The following is an 18,583-nucleotide window of genomic DNA, read 5'->3' on the forward strand; positions in this document are numbered from 1 at the left end:
CAGGCTCTCTGCTCTGCGGGGAGCCTGTTTCTCTCTCTCTCACTGCCTGCCTGCTTGTGATTTCTCTCTCTGTCAAATAAATAAATAAATAAATTTTAAAAAATTAAAAAAAAATGTCAGGTGCTTAACCAACTGATCCACCCAGGCGCCCTTATATATTCTAGATGTTAATCCTTCATCAGATACATGATTTGCAGATATTTACTCTCATCCCATGGGTTGCTATTTTATTACTCTGTTGATATTTAGAATTCTGAACTTGCTTTCAATTGGATTGGGTTTTTTTTTTCCTCTGTTCTTAAATATTTAAAAATCCCATTGACATTTATGGTCTTCTGGCTGCTGTTTGAGGTGATAGTGGCAAGAATGGACTGTAATTTTATTTTATTTTTTAAAGATTTTATTTATTTAAATATTTGACAGACGGAGATCCCAAGTAGGCAGAGAGGCAGGCAGGGGGGTGGGGAGGAAGTCTCCCTGCTGAGCAGAGAGCTGATGAGGGGCTCAATCCCAGGACCCTGGGATCATGACCTTAGCCCAAGGCAGAGGCCTTAACCCACTGAGCCATCCAGGCACCCCTGGACTGTAATTTTAAACCATTGGTAAAATGATGTTGTTTTGAGCTAAGTACTATATTATTTTTAATAAAAGAAAAATCGGAGAAGAGGACAAAGAGAAGGAACTATTTATTTTAGGATCCAGACTTTGAGAATTTCTAGTGACCAAACATTTACTATAGTTTAAAACTAATTATGTAAAATAGAAGGTAATAATCATGGTTTAAGTTAATACCAGCTAAGTATAAACTGGAGCTTTCTCGTGTCCAGTGTCACCTGCATTTTCAAAGACCAATAAACTAGATTCCTAATGACTGTGATCTGCCGGGCAGTGCTTAAAAATAGATGAAATACTTTCCACCTAGGTCCCTACTTAAATTTATTTATATACATGGGCATATGTTTTCCTTTATGTAAGTGTATGTCTGTATGTATATAAATCTTCAAGTGAATAAATGCATAAATATACATGGTATTCTAGCTTACAGAATTAGAAATGTAATTCAGTTTACTCCCACAGAATAAGATTGAAGATAATGAGAACTGAATTAAAGCTTACTTTCTTTCACAGAATTCCTCAGAGAGAGAAGATTGTAATAATGGCGAACCCCCTAGGAAGATAATACCAGAGAAGAATTCACTTAGACAGGTATGAAATTCAGTCTGTCTTAAAATAAAAAGCTACCACCAATAGAAGAAAAGACAGGAAACCCTCAATTTGCCATTCCTTAAGCACTGGAGCTTAAATTAAGAGTACTCTGAAGTTGAGGTGGCTGTAGCCACCAATTTCAATCAGGTAACATTGTTTTTCCAGTCTTTAAAAAATATCGTAGGTATACAAGTAGAGGAAAGGTTGATTGCTTATGTTTAGTGAAAACAGCACCAAAGAAAAGTTTTCTTATTCAGGAAAAATAACTTGAAATGCTTCTTAAGTGCAGGTAGAATAGTTGGCTTTAAACTTTCTTTCTTTTGAGATTCTTAACACATTTTTTAAAAATTAACAATCAAAAGGGATCTGCCTCTAGTGAAGTTAGCTCCTTTTAGTCTGAGCAGTATTTGTTTGCTTTTTCTAAAAGTAAAGGCCATTATTGATGATAACTTTAAAAAAAAATTTCTCCCCACTGTACCCCACTCCCCAAAGATAACACATTTTGCTTTGAAAGTTAATTCCATGGTGCCCTTTTTAAAAATTAAAATGTCCAGAAACATTTGCTTAAAAAATTTGCTCTTCTCACTGCCTGTAGCAATCTCTAACATCTTTTGTCCCCAATAGCAACAAAAACAAGTTCACTAGAGTGTTGCCAGAGAATAGGTATACGACCTCTTCACTTTTAGTGTAAGGTTGGATAAGATGAGCACCAGCAGGAGCCAAAATATTTTCAGTTTACTTCCACTTACGGTACTATTCTTAGGAAAAAAGAAAAGAGGTCTGATATTTGTCTAGTGTCCACCACAAACCTAGTATTTATTTCATTCCATCCTCACATTCACCCTACAGAGTTGGTAGATCGGGCCTCCGATTTATCGATGAAGAAAATGGAGACTTAGGGAGGTTGGGTGACTTGCTTATTAGCTCGTCAGTGATTTAAAACCCAGATCTCAATGTTGCTCAAGCGTTTCTACTTCTGCCTTCTGACTCCAAGTTTGTATAACAGTGTTAACATAGGGAAAAGGTACTTGAAACTGTGATAGACTCATTTTTTATTTACTATAGTAAAAATTTGGGGATGGGCACTTTTCCTTTTTGATAAAAATAATTGTTTAGTAAGTAGAACTGAATCCATTCAGGAAGCTTTTATAAAAAACCTGAATGATTAGTAATTGATACTATGCAGTTACAGCTTTAACTATTTGGAGACAAACAGCTGATAATCTAAATCTAAATAAATAGAACAGTATTGAGTAAGATAAATTTAGAGGGAGAAAGTCTCTCCCCACTCTACAGAAATAACTGTCAGAAAACAATGACACGACAAAAAGTTTTGGCAACTTTATTTAAGCTAACAAACGAATTTTCACTCTGCAAAGTTATAAATTAATTTTAATAGGCTGATCCAGATGGTCCATTTGGAAAATGGATAGGCTGATCTGTTGAAAATTAAACTAAATTTATCTCTCTCATACTTCAAACTGAAGCAAGAGAGAGAATCGTGCCTATTAAGTCCAGCACATACAGATGGACCAGCAGGTCACACATGGGACTAATCTGATTCATTTTAAAAATAAATGCATACATTATTGAATCATTTTCTACTTGCAAGATCCGTTGTGTGCAGTGTTTGAAAGAGATATGCTGTGGCTTTTTCATTGCTTTTTAGCAGATTTGCTTCACCCTCTCCACTTTAATATAACAACCATTTTGTTTTTGTTTTTGTCTTTCCTCCTAGTGCTCCAAAATGATTTTTCTAATATCTGTCATTCAGTGTTGAGATCCAAGCTCTGGAGATTAATTAGGTCATGAGGCTTTTTCCCCTCCTCTCTTTGTAAAGGGTTTTATCTCTATTCTCTTTATGAAGAGCATGAACTCAGTGTTCTTGGAAAGAGAAATGGCCTTTAGAAACAGGGAAGTAGGAGATCCTCCTGGGGCCCTCTGAATCTTTTAGCTTCTGGGTGTTTTAACAGCCCTATGAATGCAGATTTGTAAATTTATTGCAGTGCCATCTGGTTTTTTGCTCGAACCAGATTACTGTTGGCTTGTGTCTGTCTATTGTGGTGGTCACTCCCTAGGAGCTTGCCCTCTCAATCTTAGGGAAGAGTGATGAATAGCAGGGGTCAATAGAAGCGGGTCACAGGGCAGCTGTCCAGGACTGCCCTGAACTTGATTACCCCACTGCTGATTTTTTTTAATGTAGGACATAATATATAAGCTGTTTAAACTCCCTCTTTTCTCTGTTGCATGACAATAATGAAGTGCCATTTGCTCCCCCCACACACACACTTTAGTCAAGTTAATACAGATAAAAAGATGTCAAGGCTGCCTTTTACCTAGTGTTGATGTAAGTAGGATTTGCATCATGTAGGCCAATCCCTTGAGATTCTTTTGCAGATATTTCTAATGGGATTTCAAGGAACTCTTTCACTATTGATTTGAAAATGCTCAGTTAAATTCTAACAAGTTTAGTATTGTTTTAAACTGATTTTATAGTTCATGTATATTGTTCTAAAATACAGTTCGCAGGTGATGATAAGACTATGACCACTGCCTCGTAACTTCGAGTTATTTAAAAATTTGGAGGAGCTGAAAGAAGGGTCATCACTACAATTCTTACAGACATTTAAAGGATAATGAGGGGATATTATAAATAACTTTAAACCACAGTTTTGGCAACTTAGATGAAATGGACACATTCCTTGAAAAATACAACTTACTGAAACCAATGCAAGGTGAAACAAATTTGAATAGGCTGATGTCTAGTAAAGAAATCACATTATCAAAAGGTCCCCAAATGGTTTCACCAGTGAATTCTATCAGACATTTGAGGAATAAATAACTCACTCTTGTACAAACTCAGAAAACAGAGAAGGAAAGTACACTTCCTGACTGTATTATGAGGCCACTGTAAGCATAATTCCAAAACCTGACAAAGACATTAGCAGAAAAAGAAAATATTGAAGGAGAAAGTCAGGAGACTTGGTGACTACTCTCAGTGTCACCAAGCCATTTTGTATACCCATTTTTCCATTTAATTTCCAGTATCAGAATGCGGGAAAGTTGATGGGGAAAGAGAACAGTGTATCTTTTTAAGGTTCTGAATTTGGGAATAATCTCCTTACTTCTCCACATTAAGTAAAGTGTGAACTTCTGTTTAAAGAATGTACAGTGGCTCCAATTTTCTTTCTACTTTTGTTCCTAAAACGTGAAGCCAAGGAAACCATAGCAACTGTTTTCAGTGCTTTTATTCATATCTGCAAACAAGGGCAAAGGCCTGGGAGGATACACGAAAGTACTCATTACTTTTTGAAAATGTAGCCTTACAACATGCAACTTCTTCTTTGCTTCACATTGGTGCTAATAGGATCTGTCAGCCCTGCCTTTCTCTGTAATTGAGTAAATTGTGACCTCTGTCTAATCCTTCCCCATCCCCCATTCCCTTTGTGTATGTGTCCACTTACCATCCTGAGAACGTGGGCAGTGATAAATAAAGCATTGAGTAGAGCTCTCTCAACTCTTTGAAAGCAGCATGATGCCAGCCCTCTAGTTATATTTCTTTAAGTGTTTACGTTTTTCTGTATTCTTTCTCTTGTGTAGCTGGAACCCTGGGGATGCAAAGCCATGAGAGAGGCCAAGAAGCTAACAAAGTAGCTGTCTCCCTTGTTAGCTTGTTCCTTTATTCTTTAAAAACAAGATAAAAACCATCTGGCTCAGGGCATTACATTTTCCTCCCCCATGCACCTCTATAGATGGAGACTTCACCTGCAGTGAGGGTTTACATTGATTAGGGAGGGAGCAGTAATTCAAGCTCCCATCCTCTTCAAGGATACTTTGCAGTCTTTAAAGGTGCTGACCCACTGAGTTAAACTGTCAAGGGAGGATAAAAAAGTATCTTCATCCCAGGAGGTAACAGCTGCCAGGTTTTCAACACCTTGCACGCTGCTGGAAAAATGTCACAATTGTCAGCTGAAAGAAAAATGACTCTGTTGTCATCTTCTGTTAATGACTGGGCCTTATAAAGGGAACTACATAAGTCTTTCAGAAGGAATAAGTAGATATTTTCCTTTCCTACCCCCATACCCCTAAATTCCCGTGTTGTTCTAAACATTACCTTAAACTAGATCCGTAAAAAACAGCAGTGAAGAACTTAAACAGCCCCATATAAACATGGAGTTCTGATTGGCATAGCTCCTTTATACAGTTGGATGAGTAGGAGGAAAAAGCACATCACACTCAGAAAATGACATTATAGTGTGTATTAACAAAACAACAACAACAACAACAAAAAGTCATTCATAAGCCAGTGAACTGAGAGAAAACATACTGTATTTCTGCTCTTTGGAGGACAATTTGTTTTCAGGCAGCATCCAGATGGGTAAATACCACGACATTTCTTTTTTCAAGAAAGCCACTTCTTTTCTTTCTTTAGGGAAAAAAAAAAAGAAAGAAAGAAACTCACTGAATTTACTTCCTTTAATAGCTCTATAATGTTTGTATATGATGGCATTCCCTTCTTTCTGTTTTGATTGATGAGGGGAAAGGTTTAATGAAGTCCCTGATATTAGCCAGGCAAGTTTTTTTTTTTTTTCCTATTTGTTTTAGGTTAGTCATTTTAATTGTATTGAGTAATTAGAAGGTACACACAGCCAGGGGAGCTTTGTTCTGATAATTGCTCAAGAAAACCCATTCCCTATCTGCCATTGCTTTGTGTTAAGACATTTCTCCCTCTAGTGGCAATAGTAAGCACTTTGACTTGGCAGTAGGCAAGGTGTAATTGCAATATGACAAACTATGCTTAAGGGACTATCTTGTAAATACTTTAGTTTGGGGTTTGGCATTATTTCATTATATATGTGTGTTTTTCCCCCCTATGAAACTTCCTACCTCTCCCCCCGCCCCCAAAGTGTTTTGGGCTTTGGATGGAAAAAATTGCCTGAGATGTTTATTTAAAAAAAAAAAAAAAAATCACAGTGCATCCTGGGTAATGTTTTGCAGCTTGACTTAATTTTAGTCATCTGTTTTAATTACCTATTTATAAAAATGCTTTTGCATTTGTAGACATTATTTAATACTTTGGAAGAAGCACCTCATTTGAAATAAATAAATAAATTGTATTTATTTTAAATAGTCCATGTAAAAGACCTTAAAGGTAATTAATGTAAGTCTCTTAAGTAAGACAAAAGTGATCTTTCCAAGTCTGATGAAGTGATTTGTTTATTTAACTTCCCACTTCGGCTGAATCCTTTAGAGTCTAATAAACTTTTCTAAAAAAACATGGTTTGGCAATTTGTATCTAGCTACAAAAACCCTTCTTCAAAAAGAAGCAATTTAATAACAGGCTTTCTTAAAATTACTTTGAGGAAGGAAGACTGTATAGGGGGTTGGTGTTTTGTTTTATTTTTATTTCAGCATAATCATTCTTTGATAAATTGTGTAATCACTGACTTAGTAGAAAAAAATATTATTGAACTCCCGGGTTGCAATGACCATAAAATAGTGTATTTTCATATAGAGACTTGAGATATTGTGAATAAATTATAAAGGAAACAGCTTATATGCTGGTCGAAGTCCATATGGACCCAATTCTTTTTGTGTTCAGTGTTTAATGTGGATGTACCATTTTAAGAAAAACAAAAAGATGGCGGGGGGGAGCCTATTGTGCCCTTCTGTATGAGTCTTTTTAAAATCTGCCCTAAGAGTAACTTGGAATGAGAACAGATACAGCATTGCATCCATTGAACAAGGTTGGGTAGCATCAGTGTGGCGTTTTAAAAGCCCAGTTCCAGCTTCCCTAGATGTTGCCTTGTAGTTTGGTTTTTCTATCCCATATTCTTGCTGGGGACTTGATTTGATGTGACCATATATCTGAAAATCCCTGTTTCCCCCTCTCCCCCGCTTCCTGCCCCCCAATCACTAGCCATTTTCATTATACTATATCTTGTTTTGCTATAGGGCTGCTGAACAGATTTCTTAAGCAGCTTTTTGCAAGGTTAAAAGAAATGCAGCTTGGTAACAAGTTTGTGTCATTTTAAATATATACCTTCTAGTAAATAAGGAGAAGTCTGGCAATCAATCCCTTTTAGTGTGTTATATGTTTCACCTGACAACTAAACCTTCTATTGATTAGCCATTACTTTGTTAGATAATCCTATGTCATTGAATCCATTGTAAAAAATTAAACTCTTTAAAATGTTTTACCCTAGCAGCACTGTGAAAATTGAAAACTTGTTCAGAATTACAGCCTGCTTTCACAAAGAAGGTAGTTTTCAGCAAGGCATCTTCCTGGTTTATGCTTATGTGCTTTATATGCAATATAAAAATGTATTAAAGTACTCCAACGCAAAACTCTCTGCTTCTGGTTCAGCAATGTAAGCTACCTTTTCAAATGTTGCATGGGGACAGAGCCTATCTTGCCAGTGGCAGTTATACTCACTAGTTTAATTTTAGCCTGGAAGGAGTCTTATAATAGTAAAATATTGAATGTAAGATTACTGAATTTTTTAGCCTTTTTATTCCAGAGTGATCTTAGGACTGTACCAAGTTGTAATTTACTAATCTGTGTGACTTCCTTAGGGTGTAGGCAAGATTGTATACCCATTTTACAGATGGGATGGCTAGAAATTAAAGCTTATGTATACTCTTACTCTAAAAATTCTGGCAGGTCTAGAACTGGTTTCCTAAATCTATATAATATTCCCCTGGTGTCTTATACTCAATTCTGAGAGAAAAGGAATTTTGGAGGGAAACAAATTAGTTTTCTAACCTGCCAGGACTATTTTTTCCCCCAGAAAATAGCATAATATTTTTATTAATTAACTAGGCAAACCTTTAGTTCATTTTACCCCAAAATATTAACTCTATACCTTTATGTTTTTATTGGAGTAAATTTTTCATACAGTGAACTGCGTAGATACTAGTTGTATAAGTCAATGTAAATATAAGTCTGTCTGCCTGTGTAACCACACCTTTATCAAGCTGTAGAACATTTTCATTACCCAAGAAAATATCCTTGGTCTCCTTCCAGCCAGTTTTCCCATTGCCCATGAGCCAAACATCGATCAGCATACTCTCATAGGTTAGTTTCACTTTTTCTAGAATTTCATGTGATAGAATCATAGATTTTGGTGGTCTGACTTCCAGTGTAATGTTAATGAGATCCACTGATACCGCTGTGTGTATCAGTAGTATATTCCCTTTTATTTTATATTTTGTTGAATAAATATACTGTAGTTTGTTTTCCATTCTTTTGGTGGATACCTACGCTACTTGCATTTTTTTTAAAGATTTTATTTATTTATTTGGCAGAGAGAAAGATCACAAGTAGGCAGAGAGGCAGGCAGAGAGAGAGAGAGGTGGAGGCAGGCTCCCTGCCGAGCAGAGAGCCCGATGCGGGCCTCAATCCCAGGACCCGGAAATCATGACCTGAGCTGAAGGCAGAGGCTTAACCCACTGAGCTGCCCAGGTGCCCGCTACTTGCATTTTTATAAATGTAGTTGCTATGGATGTTCTAATAGAAAGTTTTTTTGGTGAGTATGTATTGAATACTTCTTGATGTGCTTATTAGCTATTTGGATGTTGTCTTTTGTGAAGTATCCATTTAAGTTTTTTGTCATTTAAAAAAACTGCGTTGTCTGTCTTACTGAGTTCTAGAACTCATGATATTGGCTCTTTGTGAGATACGTGTTCTGAATATTTTCTCACAAGCTTGCCTATTTATTCATGATGTGTTTTGATGAGAAGTTTCTCATATTTGAATGAAGTCCAGTCTATTAATCCTTACCTCATGATTGTACAGATAGTCTAAGTTTTCTTCTAGAGGATTTGTAAGTTTTAGCTTTTACCCTTAATTCTGTGATCCACCTCAAATTAAGGCTTATGTGTGCTGTTCATTATTTTCCCCATGCTTTTTTATTCAGTTGTTTTGATACCATTGTTGAAGACTTTTCCTTTCCCCCATTGAATTACATGAGTGCTTTTGTCAAAAATTCCTTGGCTGTACAAGTGTAGTCTATTTCTGAAGTCCTGGAGAAGAGGCTGCTGGTAGATGCAGAGCAAAGGGTACCAGCAGCTGAGGCACTGACCAACCCCTGCTTTAGATTCAACAGAAGACAAGTTCAAGTCCTCTTTTTTTAGAAGTGTGTATCAGTAGTGTATTCTCCTTTATTGTTTGTAAATAAGGCACTAAGCTCTTGATCATTACAGCTTTAGTAAGTCTGAATCAAGTAGTGTGAGTCTTTAATATCCTTAATTTTAATATTGTTTTGGTTATCATAGATACATTTCTGTATAAATTTTAGAATCATTAGCAATTTCTTTTAAGAAGTCTGCAGGGTTTTGATTTGGATTTTAAATATATACTGGGACACATACACATACACACACTCTCTCTTTCTCTCTCTCTCATGTATTCATTTCAGTAGAATTAGCCTCTCAATAATATTGAATCTTCCAGTCTATAAACATAGTATATGTCTCCATTTAATTTTGTCTTTTTAAATTTTTCTAAGCAGTATTTCTTAGTTTTCAGTATACATTTCTTACACAGATTCATTTCTATTTAATGTTTTTCAATGTTAGTATAAATTTTTTCACTTGGTTTTTTATTCTTGACCCTCTTTCCTGTCATTTGTGAATAAAGACAATTTTATTTCTTCTTTTGCAAGTTATTTGCCTTTTGTTTCCTTTTTTTTTTTTTTTTTTTTTTTGCTTATTTCAATGACAATGGCCTCTGATATAATTTTGAATAGATGTGATAAGGGAGCATCTTTGCCTTGTTCCCAGTCTCAGAGGGACTGTGTTTGGTCTTTTGTCACTAAGTATGATGTTAGTTGAAATTTTTTTAGATGTCCTTTATGGGATTAAGAAAGTTCCCTGTTATTTCTAGCTTGCTAAGATTTTGTTTTATTGTTGTTATTGTCATTATGAGTGAGTGTTTAATTTTGTCAAATGCTTCCCTCCATACTTGTTCTGTTAATATGGATAATTACATTAATTGACTTTATTAAGAATTTTTGTGTCTGTATTCATGGGGTATATAGGTCTGTAGTTTCCTTCCTTCCTTCCTTCCTCTCTCTATCTCCCCCCCCCACTTCCTCCTTTCCCTCCTTCCATCTTCTCTCCCTCCTTTCCTTTTTCCCTCCCTTCCTCCCTTCCTTCCTTCCTTTCTTCCTTCCTTCCTTCAGCCTCCACACACAGCATGGAGCCCAGTGTGGAGTTTGAACTCACAACCCTGAGATCAAGACCTGAGCTGAGATCAAGAGCTGGACACTTAACCAGCTGAGCACCCAGGCACCCCTGTAGTTTTCTTTCTAATGTCTTTGTCAGGTTTTGATGTCAGGGTTATGCTGCCCTCATAAAAGGAGATGAGAAGTTTTCCACTCCTCCTCTATTTCCTACAAGTGTTTGTGTATGGTCCTGGTGTTATTTCTTCACTAATATTTAATGGAATTCACCAGTGAAACCATCTGGGCCAGAAGTTTTCTTTTTGGAGAAGATTTCGTTTTTTAATTTATGTGGAATAATTTTCACTTACAATTTCAGTTTCTTTAATAGATAACAGAGCTATTCAGGTTGTCTTTTTCTTATGTCAGTTTTGTAATTTGGGTCTTTCAAGAAATGTACCCTATTTTATTTTATTTTATTTAGTTAATTTTTGAGATTTTGTTTATTTATTTGACACAGGGAGAGAAACAGCAAGAGAGGGAACACAAGCAAGGGGAGTTCGAGAGGGAGAAGCAGGCTTCCTGCTGAACAGGGAGCCAGATGTAGGGCTCAATCCGGGGACGTTGGGATCATGACCTGAGCCAAAGGCAGCTGCTTAACAACTGAGCCAACCAGGCGTCCCAAAATGTATCCTCTTTTATCCAACAGATTATAAACTATTCATATTTTTTATTTTAATATTCAGATGATTCTATATTGGGCTAACAAGAGCCCCTTTGACATGTGCCCCTGTGACATACCTTTCATTCCCTGTGTATCTCCATGTTTATCTTGTATTTTCCCTGTGCAATCCTAGAATCTGTGTATCTCCAGAGAGCTATGGTTCCTTTCAGTGTAAAATGGTATTTAGAAGCCAAGTTTGAAGTGTTAACTTATATTTTACATCTATATTGATATATTTTGAAAACGATGAATTCTTATTTGTATCTGCAGTTTCTAATTCAGTACCACAGAGTTTATTCTAGATCTCTCCCTTTTCATTTTTATGCTTATTTGTTCTTATAGTAAGAAACCTGTTTTTTTTTTTTTTTTCTTTCAGCACTTTAATCATGTTGTTTCTTGTCTTCTAGTCTTCATTGTTTATGGTGAAACTTTTTATGTCTCCCTTTATTTGTATTGTTGGCTCCCATGTATGGAGCATCCCTTTTTTCTTAGGCTCTTTCAGGGTTTTGTCTTTGATACTGGTTATCAGCAGTTCTGACTGTTTGTTCCTAGTTCTTGTTATCTTTGTATTTAATCTCCCTAGAGTTTGCTGATCTCAGATCCGTAAGCCAATGGTTTTCACCAGATTTGAGAACTATTTGTTCATTATTCTTATAACTTTTTTTGTGCCCCATTCTCACTTTTCTTGTGGGATTCCAGTTTACAACTATGTTAGATCATTAACACCCACAGATAACTGAGCCTCTGTTCATTTTTGTTCTTTTATTCTCTCTATCCTTCTGATTAGATCATTTTAGTTGATCTCTCTTTAGTTAATTGACCTTTTTGTCTGCCATCTCCAGTCTACTTTTAAGCCCATCTGGTAAATTTTTTAAATTTCTGATAGTCTGGGAATGCCTGGGTAGCTCAGTTGGTTGGATGACTGCCTTTGGCTCAGATCATGATCTTGAAGTCCTGGGATCGAGTCCTGCATTGGGCTCCCAGCTCCATGGGGAGTTTCCTTCTCCCTCTGACCTTCTCCTTGCTCATGCTCTCTCTCACTGCCTCTCTCTCAAATAAATAAATAAAATCTTTTTTTAAAAATTTCAGATAGTATACTTTGTAGTCGTAGAATTTTGGTTCATTTTGGGTTTTCATTTTTGTGGTGAAAATTTCCATCTGTTTATCCATTGTGATTGTATCTTTCATTTAAGATGTTGAATATTATAGCTTCTGTAAAGCTTTATAAGCTGGTTCCCATACTAGATCATCTTGGGACCATTTTCTACTGGTTCTTTTTTCTCTTGACTCTGGGTTCCATTTATCTGCTTCTTAGAGCTAGCAGGTTTTGATTATATAGTGGACATTATAAATTACTCATTGCAGAGACTGGATTCTTTTATCTTCTACTGATTAACTTACTAACTGATCACTGTGACTTCACAGAGTGTTGGTTTACATTTGTTAGGGCAGGTATGTTTTGATTTTTCCCATGAAACTAAGGTAGAGGCTTTACTCCTAAGACCTGCTGTTTACTCTCAATGCAGGATCATCCCAAGTTTTCAGTGAAAGTTTGAGATGCCTATTAAGTTCCTGTAATTTAGTAGGAATCAGATTCTAAATTCTGTCTCCCCTCATGGGCACCAGCTTCAGTCTCTACCCCAGTCTTTCAGTTTTCTCTTACTTTCCATTGGAATCATTATAGTCTCCCATTCATGTATGTAGTTTGGGGATTAGCCATGGATTAGAGGAGAATTGAGCCTCCCTTGTGGGTCTGTTTTCTGTGCTTTCTCAATCTTCAGCCACTGTGGCAGCCCTGAGCTCCATCCTTTGGCATATCAAGCCAATAAACTGGCTTTCTAACTGAATTTTAGTCACCCTGCATCAAGTAGATTGGTGAGTACCCTCAGGGAAAAAGCACATAAACATGGATGTTACCCTGTGTGTTGCTCCTCTTTGAAGGTCAGTCTATTCTTCCCCTCAGTTTCTTACTACTTTAGGACATTCTCCAGTGCCTTTAAGTAGTTATTATTAAAATTTTCCCCTATGGTTTGTAATTGTTACCTTATGAGGATTAATCCCATGTAAGCATCTCTGGCATTATTAGAACTTGAACTCTTCGGGTTACATTTTTTATGTTATTCAGTATATACCAATCACTTCATAAATGTCTTTTAAAAACATAGGAAGTTTCATCTAAAAGCTTTTATGTTGTCTATACCTGAATAATAAATGTTTGTGGTATTAGTAGTTGCAAAAAAGTACTGAACCCTGAGCCCAGAAGATACGTGCACTAATAGCTGCTATACACAAAGGTCAGATGATCCAATTTATTCCTTTAAAATATGTTTTGGGGATGCCTGGGTGGCTCAGTCCATTAAGCTTCTGCCTTTGGCTCAGGTCATGATCCGAGAGTCCTGGGATCAAGTCCTGCATCAGGCTCCCTGCTCAGTGGAGATTCTGCTTCTCCCTCTCCTGCCACTCTCCTTGCTTGTGTGCTCACTCGCTCGCGCTCTCTGACAAATAAATAAATAAAATCTTTAAAATATGTTTTGAAATAATTTCAGCTTAAATTGTGTAAGAATAAAACAGTTAAGTGGTTATAAATTTCTTAAAGTTTAATTTGAATGGAAAACCAATGTTATAATACTTTTTCTCCATTTTCTTAAATGTTTTTACCTGTATCTTTCCAAAGAATGTTAATTGACCAAAATGAATAGCTCATCCATTACTGATATAAATAATAGGAGAAATCATAGCTTTTCCTCACAGCAAAATAATTCCATTTAATAAATGTGGAAGGAAAGCAGGAAATCTAAAAATCACCATCAGAATACCACAGTGAAAATTACCATAGGCAAGATCCACCAATGGATGCTAAAATTAGCAGGTAGAAGTTGAAGTAGAATCCAAGTATTTGCATTATCTCCCAATATATTGCGTAATTCCTAAAGGAAAAATAAAAAACTTACAGTGGAGGATCTTGGCAGACATGACCATAGGTGTATGATAAAGTCTGACATCACTAGAAATACTTAACCTGGCTCCTAACTGTATGCATTAAGAAAAGTGCATCACCTTTGTGGTATCCTTCCCAATGATGTATAACCTTCATCTGATCATGAGAGAACATGGGACAAAGCCAGATTGAGAGGCAACATATAGACTAATCAGTACTCTTCAGATGTGTCATAGTCCTAAAGGACAGGACTGAGAAATTGTCATAGATTAGAGGAAACTAAAGAGACATGATAACTAAATTCAGTGTGGCATCTTGAGTTAGATCCTGAATAGAAAAAGGGTCTTAGTGGGAATTGGTGAAATTCAGAAGAAATTCTTTATTTTGTACCAAGTTAATTGTTTAGTTTTGATAAGCATTCTGTGGTTATGTAAGTCATTAACACAAGGGAAAGCTGGGGGGAAGGGTATACAGAAACTCATTTTACAACTATTCTGTAATTCAGAATTTTTAAAAATGGATTTTTTCCTATTGTTGCTTATAAGAGATTGCCTATGTCTTAAGATTTTTCTCTTTAATTCCAACACATACAGTTCTCCAACATTGTAGTTCTCAAAAAGTGTTCCTAAACCAAGAGCATTAACTTCAACTAGGGAATTGTTATAAAAGCATTCTCAGAATCCTGGGGTAGGACCTAACAATTTGTGTACTGGGGGGTTTTGTCCTTTCTTTTTTTTTTTTCCTTCAGATTTTATGATTTTATTTATTTATTTACTTTTAGAGAGAGTGAGCAAGTGGGGGGAGGAGCAGAGGGAGAGAGAATCCAAAGCAGACTTCATGCCAAGCACAGAGCCTGATGTGGGGCTCTGTCCCGTGACCCCAGACGAAATCAAGAGTCAGTTGCTCAGGGGTGCCTGGGTGGCTCAGTGGGTTAAAGCCTCTGCCTTTGGCCCAGGTCGTGATCCCAGGGTCCTGGGATCGAGCCCCGCATTGGGCTCTCTGCTCAGCAGGGAGTCTGCTTTCTCTTCTATCTCTGCCTGCCTCTCTGCCTACTTGTGATCTCTGTCTTTCAAATAAAGAGGTAAAATCTTTAAAAAATAAAAAACAAATGTCAGTTGCCCAACCTACTGAGCCACCCAGGCACTCCAACATTCTGTGTCTTAACAGGTCCTCCTAATGATTCTGATGCATGCTAAACTTTGAGGATCATGATTTATACAAACATGAAGGAAAACTTAAAAACATTGTTTTACTATATTGGCCAATTACTTAAAAACATTGTTTTACTATATTGGCCAATTAATAATGTTTGTTTACCATGAAGTGTAACCAGTTTTTTAAATTGTGATAAAATACATGTAACATAACATTTACCATCTTAACCATTTTTAAATGTACAGTTCAATGGATTAAGTACATTCACACTGTTGTATAACTGTTCCAACCATCCATCCCCAAAACTCTTCTCATTTTGTAAAACTGAAACCTCTACTCATTAAACAGTAATATCCTATTTCTTCTCCTAGCTCTGGCAACCATCATTCCACTTTCTAGCTCTCTGATTTTGCCTCCTCTAAGTATTTCATATAAGTGGAATCTTATAGTATTTATCATTTTGTGACTGGCTTATTTCACCTAACATAATGTCCTGAAAGTTCATTCATATCATAGTATAAGCCAAAATTTGTTTCCTTTTTAAGGCTCAATACTATTCCATTTGATATATATGCCACATTTTGTGTGTCCCTTCATCTGTCCCTGGACACTTGGGTTGCTTCCATGTTTTGGCAGTTGTGAGTAATGCTGCTAGGAACATGGATATACAACTAACCTTTTCAAGATTCTGCTTTCATCTCTTTTGGCTATATACCCAGAAGTGATATTGTTGGATCATACGGTAGTTCCAATTTTAATTTTTTGAGGAGCCACCACCGTGCTGTTTTCCACAGCAGTGTATGTATGCTTATACATTCCCACCTGCAGTGCACATTGGTTGCAGTTTCTCCACATCCTTGCCAACACTTGCTGTTTTCTGTTTTTTAATAGCAGCCATCTTGGGGGCACCTGGGTGGCTCAGTGGGTTTAAAGCCTCTGCCTTCAGCTCAGGTCATGCTCTCAGGGTCCTGGGATCGAGCCCCGCATCGGGCTCTCTGCACAGTGGGGGGCCTGCTTCCCTTCTCTCTCTGCCTGCCTTTCTGCCTACTTGTGATCTCTGTCTGTCAAATAAATAAATAAAAATCTTAAGAAAAAATAGTAGCCATCTTAGTGGGTATGAAGTGATATCTCATTGTGGAATTGATTTGCGTTTCTGAAATGGTTAGTGATGTTGAGCATCTTGTCATGTGCTTCTTGGCCATTTGTATATCTTCTATGGATAAATGTCTGTTCAAGTCCTTTACACGTTTTTGAATAGCGCCCCCACCTTCCATACGTACAGAGAGACCACTGCTACTTACATACTTGTTCATGAGCTCGTCAGTGGCTCTTGTGGGCTCTCACTTTCTTTGCTTCTGCCTGCCTGCCTTGTTTCCAGTACCCTTAAATCTGGAATTTATACGTAAGTCTCTTCATGTGTTGATTTTGAGAATAGGACAGAACTTGAAAACTGTGTGTGACCACATTTTAATATTTAAACCTGTTTCTAAAAAATTCTCTTTTACAGACCTATAACAGCTGTGCCAGGCTCTGCTTAAACCAAGAAACAGTATGTCTAGCAAGCACTGCTATGAAGACTGAAAATTGTGTGGCCAAAGTAAGTAATATTACCCATTAGTAGTAGTATGCTACATCATAACAATGCTTTATTTATAAACATCTTCACTCAGTATTGTTGTTAAAGATTATCATAGGATTTTATATTTAAAAAGGAGTACAGCAGGTATCATTTCCAAAGCAGACAGCAAGTTGAGTCTCCCACCTCTTCAGCTGTAAAGGAATTTTTTGGTTATGCATTCTGGTCACACTTCTGTCTAACTCACATTTGTTACTTGACACTGGTTATGGATTATTACAAATAAGATTTGTGAAAGAAAATATACAGTTATTTTTACAAGGTTGTTCATGGGTTCTAAATGTAATTAAGTATAGAATAACCATTGTAAGGATTGTAAAGTATGCTATAGAAAAATTCAATTATTATATTGCTATTACTATTTTTGGGTGGTCAATAATAGAAATACTGCTTTTGTTGATTTTGATCTGAGTGGACAGGTAATGTTTTATCATGCATATGAGCTACATTTTCTCATGTATAAAACGTGCATATATATAGATACAAAAGTAATCACATGTTAGAGACCTTATGGTCTAATAATTATATTAAGTATGGCTCTAATCTTCCAAGTATCTCTAATTACATAGGAACTTTGACTTAAATTTAGGTAACAGCAATTTTGATTATTCCAGGAGTAAGTAAAATTCCAGTATGGGCTGTTTCTAGATTTTTACCTTGCATATATGCAAAATTACTTCCTTAATAACTTTTCAGGGTTTTGTCACTGTTAGAACATTCCCAACTTTAACGAGTTTAGTCTATTTTATTATACACTAAGGCTCTCAGTTACTTACTGTTATTAGAGTCAGAGCTGGTAATCAGGTAATCTCCATCCTTTGCTACAGAAATTGAAGGACACCTCCACATTTTTTATTATTTTTAGGTTATTTCTTAAGATATGTCGTAGTCACTGGACCTACTTAACCAACTGAAAGTATATCATACAAACTATAATCGTTAGAAATGATCCATGTAAGAATGTCAGTTTATTTAAAATTATAATTTAAAAAGATAGAGTCAGTTAAGTGTCTCTTAGAGTTTCTTAGTAATTTGCTATAAAATGTGAAAACAGTAAATTACATATATTTATGTTTTTCAGTCATGTAGTCACAACCAGCAAGTGCTAATTGGCCCTGTTTTGTATCCAGCATTTGTACATTAAAATGGGGTATCAATTATTTGGCCCTTTAAAAATAATTCTCCTTTTTGGCCACGTTGCTCAGTTTCATCACAAGTGGGTGACTTCTGGCTAAACAAGGTAAAATCTTAGCATGAGCACCGATCCAAGGACGGGGTGACAATTTTAATGAGTTTCATTGAGAGCTAGCCAAGTGAGCATCTGTTCCTTTTGTTTTCTCCATACTTTGTAAGCCAGGATCTCTAAGCTGTAGAGTCATGTTGGTGTGTGTGTACGATGTGTTTTGTTTTTTTCCCACCCTCTACTTCAGTGGTGCATGGTTAGAAATCTTCTGGCATCTGGCACAATGGCATAATTTCTTCTATGCTCTTGGGTGAGGAAATAAGTTTGCTCATTGCTGCTCATCTGTCTGTTTCCTTTGCTCCCAGATGGTGACCTTCTCATCCCATTCTTGCTTATTTTAACATTATTCTGACACCACATCCTTTCATCATTTCATTCAATACCCTAATTTAATAATGATTTCTTTCATTTCCTATTGGAACCCACCTAACTTTCTGGTTCCTTTTATTGGCCCACATCCTGGCTTCTGGTTCATTGCCTCTGATTTGAGCCATATGATCAGTTGTTCAATGGCAAA

General features: G+C 36.4%; 1 protein-coding gene across 5 annotated transcripts in view; it reads left to right on the forward strand.

The window, feature by feature from the left end:
* The window catches only part of BTRC (beta-transducin repeat containing E3 ubiquitin protein ligase), a 183,264-nt gene that overhangs the window by 101,123 nt on the left and 63,558 nt on the right, over positions 1-18,583 (forward strand). For 3 of the 5 annotated variants that reach the window (XM_044240338.1, XM_044240341.1, XM_044240339.1), the window contains 2 exons: positions 1,129-1,206; positions 16,695-16,784. In XM_044240338.1, the coding sequence (XP_044096273.1) occupies positions 1,129-1,206; positions 16,695-16,784 (168 nt within the window). The remainder of the gene's footprint in view (positions 1-1,128; positions 1,207-16,694; positions 16,785-18,583) is intronic. The other 2 variants (XM_044240340.1, XM_044240342.1) reach the window with 1 other exon arrangement.

This window comes from Neovison vison, chromosome 2, assembly GCF_020171115.1.
Source record: "Neovison vison isolate M4711 chromosome 2, ASM_NN_V1, whole genome shotgun sequence".
Lineage (NCBI taxonomy): Eukaryota > Metazoa > Chordata > Mammalia > Carnivora > Mustelidae > Neogale > Neogale vison.